General features: G+C 36.6%; 1 protein-coding gene across 1 annotated transcript in view; it reads right to left on the bottom strand.

Annotated features, from left to right (window-relative positions):
* ACOT12 (acyl-CoA thioesterase 12) overlaps positions 1–7,647 on the bottom strand; it is a 113,786-nt gene that overhangs the window by 30,656 nt on the left and 75,483 nt on the right. The window contains exons 6-8 of the mRNA XM_019518187.1: positions 6,380–6,524; positions 3,934–4,090; positions 164–283 (exon numbers count right to left, since the gene is read on the bottom strand). Of these exons, the coding sequence (XP_019373732.1) occupies positions 164–283; positions 3,934–4,090; positions 6,380–6,524 (422 nt within the window). The remainder of the gene's footprint in view (positions 1–163; positions 284–3,933; positions 4,091–6,379; positions 6,525–7,647) is intronic.

The raw sequence follows: 7,647 nt of genomic DNA, 5'->3' as shown, positions 1-7,647 counted from the left end.
TTTTTTTCTTCACTGAGAAAAGCAGAGGGATATTATAAAAAAGATTTCTTCATTAAAAATATGGCATTGCAATCTGAACCCCCCCATGGTGGCTAAGGTCTGAAATGCTCAGGGAGGCTTGTGCTGCAGAAGGGAAGTGTGATGTGTATATGGATATTTTTACCTTTTCTGAAATGCATTGTTAACTACTGCTTTGAAGACAAGACGATCACCAACAGTGGAGGGGCCCCGAAATTTAAACATGTCAACCGACTTCAAGATGGGATATGAACGGCAGAGGCGACTGGATAAGGAAGGAGGAGGAATGTGAAAGAGAATAAATTGTCTTGTAATTCTTCCTTCTATATTAGTACAGCAGTGAATTATTTATAATACTTACAGTAATGAGGTCTGCACAAGATAGGAGTTCACAGTGTAAACCTAATTTAATCCATAATCCACTGCAATACATGTTAATATGTTCAGCTATATGACAGCACGGAATTTGGGTCTCAAAAATAATAGGACCATTATATTCTGCTGCTTCATTGTCAAAGCACTTTACAAATGTTAAATAATTAATCCTCACTACTCATTATTATCTTCATTTGGAGGAAGATTGAGCCCTTTACTCTTTCCCTGAGTAGTACCTTACTTCACAAAGAGTACCATTAACTTCTGTGAGGCTAATTGTGGAGGAAGCTTCTATTCAGTGTGAGTAAATATGATCTGGCACTTGTAGAGTTAGGAAAATTAGACAGAAGGTACAGCAACCTGCCCAGGGCCAGAGAAGGTCTCAGACCTTCAGCCTACCCATCCTCTTCAGATTTGCTTATTTATCAAAAGATATGATTTCCTGAAGTATGATATCATGTGAAACATTAAAAATAAGTTTACCACAAAAGACCCCATAATTATGTTGTATTGACACTAAGCAGAAATGTTAGTTCTCATTTTCTAAAAATGTAATGCAGTGACTGGAGTTGAACTTAGAAACTGAGTTTCTACACACGCAAAAAACCAATTAGATGCACAGCTGGCTATTTGTCCACTCAGAAATCCAGAATTGCATGTAGATCAGGAACCAAATCTACAATAATTTAACACAAATTATCTGAGTGCTGTTGTTTTTCTCATCCTTCTACATTCCTACTGGTTATTTATACCCACGCATCTACCTTTCCTCAGTTTAGGTCTTGATCCTGCAAACACACAAAATGTGTAACTTTGCTCACTTGAGCTGGCCCATTGGAGCTTTGGGATATACCTATATGTCACAAGGCAGTGACATGCAGAGAAACCCAGGCTAGTTCTGCACAGGTTAGCTCCTGGACCCAGAGCAGTATAGTCATGTTAGTGTTGCGCTGTGTCAGGACTCAGAGAAGTAAGGCTTATTAGCCTGAGCACAGTGCCACACTGACATAAGACCAGAAAGTGCTCCTAATGTGGAAATAATTGACTGGCAAAATAATATACAACTTAGTATAGTAATTTCACTGCATCTCCACAGATACATGAGGAAACCAAACTATGCACCCTGAGGAAACCAAACTATGCAAATTGCACCAGGGAAAGAGCAGTTTTGACCATATAACTGAGTCCATGCTCTATCTAAGGGCTTCTGACCCAGCTATGTTGGCCAGGGATCATACTATAAGAAATCTCAAGTACAGACACAACCTAAGTGTTTGCAAGATTGGGACCTTCAGTCTGTAAGTGTTTTGAAATGGGAAACAGTCTATTACTCTTAACACTGCAAAACACCATCAAGCCCAAATCCTGATTGGGGCCTTTAGGCACTGCTGCAGTAAGAATAATAATAATGATGCAATTAATTCCTTGTCTTTAAAGGCCACATTTTGCCCTCATAAATGTGCTCAAAACTCCCACCAAATTAGTGAGACCTACATATGTATATTTAGAAATGCATATGCATATATGAGAGCAGATTTTACCTTATATCATTTTTTAAGCTTGGAAATTACACAATTTTGCAGTATTCTTAGTCCTAACTCAATTGCACCCCATAAACTAATGTACCAGTATAGCTAAATGCACACAATTATCTGTTGCTAATTAATTGACTAGCAAATCTTTATAATGGACTAATACATTCAAATGACTTTGTAATTTCATTAAGAACAATTGGCTTCTCTTATTTAAAATGCGAATGGCTATCTCATTTCCAACACTCTCAATAAAAATACAAATATAATACTACTAAAAGCAGAAGAGGGATGGATGATGGATGTGATGTTTTAGTGTGGAACACACCCTAAGTATTAAGCACTATTTTCCTAGAAAACTAAGAACTGAATATTTTTAGGTTAGTATAATATATCAGAAAGGACAGATCTAGTTCAAATGGACTTTCAATGACCTCACTGTTGTCTTTAAGATGCTCAATTACTCTCACAGTTTTTAAAAAAGAGAAATAATGCTTCAGAAAAAACCTTATAAGGGTGTTTTAAATTTATTCTCTAAGTATTACTTTTTCTTCCTCCTCCTGTCTTTCCCATCTAAGCCTGTGACCATAGCAACTCTTAACTGGCACTTTAAAAGGTCAAATCTAATTCTGAGTTACAAAAGGTTTGTAGGGAGGCTAGCTATTTTTCTAGCATAAAACACAGGCACCCTTTTCTCATTTGGTATTGTTGCCAATAAATTATATTCAACATACACAGTTCTAATGAAAATATTTTAACTGTCTGATTTGCTTTGTACATTTGTTTGTTTGTTTTAAATCTAAACATTCCCCTTGCTGGGCCAGATTTATGGAAGAGATGCAGGTAAAAATTTGGGGGCCAGATCTTTTGTACCCTCCCATAAATCATGAAGCCTATGGCGCTCCAGACCAGTGTAGGATCAGTATGCTTTCTAATTTTAATAAAATGAGATGTTTATCCAACAACTACAAAAATATCTTTTATCATCAGCACAACCACTGGCTACAAATCAAAACTACATGAATAATAAATAGGAAAGTCATTTAATTATTAAAGTTAAAATGAAAACATATCTAGCAATGAATTAGGTCATTTAGTGCGTGAGGGGAATTTAGATAAAAACTCTAGTCACATACAAAAAAAATCTGTATGGGAGACTAATGTCAATGCAGAGGAAATCGAGCCCTTCAAAGCAGAAAGGAGGGCAACTGTGCTTTTGGACCACAATCATCAGTGAACTTACTGAGTGTAGAAATAAAACTGCACTTTTCATCTAAGAATTTCAGAGCACTTTACACTGGTAGAAGAATACTGGGGAGAGGAGGATTGGTGAGCATTATTACTCCTGTTTTACCAGAATGGGAGTTGAGTTGGTGAAGTTACGTGACTTCTCCAAGGTTTTGGAGTCAGTGGTAGTGGCTAGAATAGAGCTCCCTTTTTCTGATACCCATTCTAGTGCCTTATTCATACACCTCCATTGTCACTCTGACATTTACCTGGCCACTCCACAACTCAGCTCTGTAGAGCACAGGGAGCTGAAGTCTGACATGAAGTCTCTCCATTTTAAGATTTCTACTGATGCTGGAAATCTTATCTTATACAATAGGATTTTACCTTATATAGAGAGATAATCTTGCAGTTAAGACACTGCACTAATCATCAGGAGCCCTGGTTCACTTTCTAGTTCACCTATTGATTTTCTGTTTAGTCTCAGGCAAATCACATAACCTCTCTATTCCTCAGGACTCCAGCTGGAAAAATAAGACAGCAATATTTCACAGAGCTGTGGTGTAGTGCTGAATTGCTCTGGTGAGGAGTACCATTGGACATCTAACATATAAATATGCATATGATCACTCTTTAGCTCAGCAGACGGACAGCATTTTATGTGTATTTTTAATGAACTGCAGTCACATAGTTAACCTTAAAGTGATGGGTTTTATGTTATGCTTTTATGTAAAATGTGTCCTTTCAGAATTACACAAGAAGACACCAAACAGAAAAGTACCTTGCTGAAATACTAGCTACTGTCTCCATCCAAGCCATAATCTGGCCACCAAATGTATTTTCATGATGATTTGCGTGAGGAGGCAAGACAAGTTCAATACTCTGCACACGGGTGAGGTCAGTTGAAACAGCATCTTCCTCTTTATCACTAAAATTATCTGAAACACAGTAACAATATATTTATGGGATATTCAAGGTAGCAGCATTGCCAGCTGACATAAGGAGAATGTTCCCTTTTCCCATCACTAAAAGGATCTATCTCCTTTTTTACAATTAAAAAAAACAAGCTACTGCTGCTTCGAGTAACAGCCTGAAGATTCATCAGGATGAGAGCTGTTCATCACTGTAACAGCAATAAGAAGGAAGGCACAAACCACGCTGGTTGCAGCTTAAAATGTTGTTGAGAAGAATTACCAATTTGCCACATGAAAGTTATATTAAGATGACACATTTGGGGAATCAGGCAGTTAACTATGAAGCTCACCTAGCTGAATAAGTAGGTAGTTAATATACTTCGCCAAATTTTCATTATTGTTCTTTGTTGCTTTACTTAATCTGCAAAGTACTTTGTAAGTACAGCTTACTGCATACTTTTCATCTAAATATCTTTCATAGAACCTATTTGATTGGCATAGGCAGTGCTAACAATTGTTAGAATGGAAGATTATCAAATTATCATGTCATACTCATCCATAGTTTAATATATAGTGTGTGATTATTAAAGACAATATTATAATGAATATGCACATGATAAGAGGCAGACTTAGGGTTGTGTGCAAAACCTTACCTTTGCCAATTCCTCTTTCAAATGCTTAACAATACAGCTACATGTTTTAATAGAATGCATAGGTGTATTTCTCCATTTGAAAATATATGAGCATAAACAAATTACATACATTCTGATTAAGACTCTATGGACAAACTGAATCTTGAGATAACTATTTATACTAGACATGAATCTGTATCACAGTGACTTGGAGGTGAGGACTTAAAAGCAGAGCATGCCCTCTTCTAGGTCCCAATTCATCAAGGCACTTAAGCATATGCAGAATTTTAAGCATGTGATTAAATCTAGTCAAGCTAGTGCTTAAAATTATTTATGTGCTTACAGGCAATGTAGAATCAGGGTACTGACTTAACCATGGACCCTATTCGTGAGGAGCTCTGAATTAAACCAATGCCTCTGGGTCTTACGTTATATATTACTTTTGAGGATGATTTGTGTGAGCCAATTTAAGCTTGCACCATGTAGGCCATCCAATTCCATTGGACCTCACTTACCTGTTTGACTTCTGACCTAATAAACTGTGTTTCACAAGCATCATATAATAGTTTGGACTGCACTAATTACCTTGCACTTTGGACCTACTTAAAATGTTGTATACTTTACAGTTAAAAGTCAAACTTCACTTTCTTGCTCTGTGTTTTATAACTATTTGACAGTTAGCAACTCATATTATTTTAATTTTTTCCCTCTATTCTACTTTCTATATACCTCTGTAGGAATGGAACTGGCATTTGTGAAGGCAGAACACTTCTAGAAAATTTCCCTAATATAGACAGAGCGGCAGAAGCTAAAGTTTATCACTCCTTGATTATTCTTTGGTGGTCTTAATCAGTTTCTTAATGGACAGGTACAATTGGGATAATTTAAAGTGTCCTCTTAAAGTGGACATTCCGGTTCTATATAATCTTATTAAATCATTAAGGCTGTGGACTGCATTAACAATGGACTGTTTTTCTCAGTAAGTAGTACAATCATGACTGAAATATAGATATATACTGGGTGATGTGAATACTAGACATTTCTTAAATGTTTGTGAATAGTTTTGTGGTTGTGGAGAGGAATACAGTAACCCTGATTTAAGTCAAACATAAAGCTGGAAAATAAAAGCAAACTTGAGTGAAAACAGAAAATGGCTATATTTCGGTTGTAATTTGGTCCTGGGGCATTTTGAATTCTCCTGAGGGCTTAGACATCCAAGCTGAAAAAGTGTCTTTTGTTTCTTGATAATGATCTCCTTGTTTAAACATAGTTCTCATAGTCATAAAACAAAGTGGATCTTCTCCTTCTAGCTATGTCTTAATGGTACCCTTGGTCTTCATTTTTTCATTGAAAAATTCAGCTTTAAGTCTGAATGAATTGCACAAAACCCTCAAGAAATTCTAAATATGTAAATTAAATGAAACCTAAATATAGATCACACATCAGCCCACATGTGAGCTCTGACCCTCTATCTTTATAGCTGAAATCCCTGAAGCATTTATGAGGACAGAGATCACTGCCTTATAGATTAATCATTTGCTAGCCTCTTGTGAGCACGGTGTACTCCTCCTATCCAGGAGCCTTATCCCAAAACTTTTGTATCATCATATCCCTACTCTAAATTGGCTTCTTTTTGCTCCCCTCCACTTGCCAATAATTATTAGTTGTGTCCGTTACTGACTGTTTTGACTATCTTCAACTTTACTCTCCAGCAACAGATTCTGAAAGACATGTTCATGGTCCAGTCGGATTTTTCTTCTCTCAGTAGCCAGACTATGCTCCAGAAGATCTTGGGGAGACTGAAGCTCTACTGGTTTAATCTTAACCTACACAAAGGAAAAGAAGTGTTGTACTTTGAATGGCACTTTGAACACGATTCATAAAGTATATTTGTATTAGCATAGTCTAGAATTTTTTACCATAATAAAGTAAGTCATATTAATGCTGTTAAATAAAGAGTTCAAATTCAAGTGATTCTTCACTACCTAGTTTTCATTTTTAGAACAGAGTCATTTGTAAAGATCTGATGACATTTTTTGTTTTTGAAAACAACAAAAATTACAACCCCTTCCAAAATTTATTTTATTGAAAAGCTTCTTATCAATCAAGAAAGGAAACACACTTTTAAATCAGCTTGAAGGCTTATCATATATCATGCTGTGTACAGGGTGGAATTTCTGACATTATCTATTTGCAACCCAAGCACTAGTTTCTCCCAAATGCACAACTTTAAAAGGCCCATGATGGTGCATATTTATAGGTCACCTCCCCCTTCTAAAGGCACTTGGTTTTTGAGTGAAGTTGTTATTTACATGGGACACAGGCAAAAATTGCTGAGGCTCCAATAAATAAATGGTCTATGTGTCCAGACTATGTGGTCAACCCTCAGATACCTTACAACATGGCACAGGAGCTTCAGCAAGATCCAAGTCAACATCTACTGCTCTATGTGACCAATAACTGTTCAAGTGCTAAAATTTATTTGTGCTCTATTCTTTTCTTGAACACTCTTCCCAGAACCTTTTGTATAAGTCTGTCCATGGCCACACTCATCATTTTTTCCAAACATAAAATTGGCTCCACCCAGCTGACTTAGGCACTGCTTAATTGTGACATTTCCTGTGGAGTCCCCTGTGTGGATACCTTTGAGAGTGTTATGTTTAAGTTGTTACATTTGCCCAGGAATTGGAGGAGGAAACAGCGAAACTGTAGGCAGAGTACTGGTCTCTATATAAACAAGCTTTATTGTTCTATAAGCTTAACTCTTTAATCTTCTGAGAACAATACATGCTACCAGAAATGGGGTAGGAAGAAAGAAAGAAAAAATGGAACATCTCAAAATTCCAGAAGTTAAAGCTGTCCAGCAATGGAGCAGAAAACTGGAAGAAATTTAAGCAGAGTTTTACCATATATATGATGGCCAGTGGAACTACAGAGAAGGAAGATTCA

The sequence above is a fragment of the Gavialis gangeticus genome, unplaced genomic scaffold, assembly GCF_001723915.1.
Source record: "Gavialis gangeticus isolate Ggan-Ray unplaced genomic scaffold, GavGan_comp1, whole genome shotgun sequence".
NCBI lineage: Eukaryota > Metazoa > Chordata > Crocodylia > Gavialidae > Gavialis > Gavialis gangeticus.
Note: the sequence above shows the minus strand (reverse complement) of the source record. Positions and strands in the feature narration are given on the sequence as shown.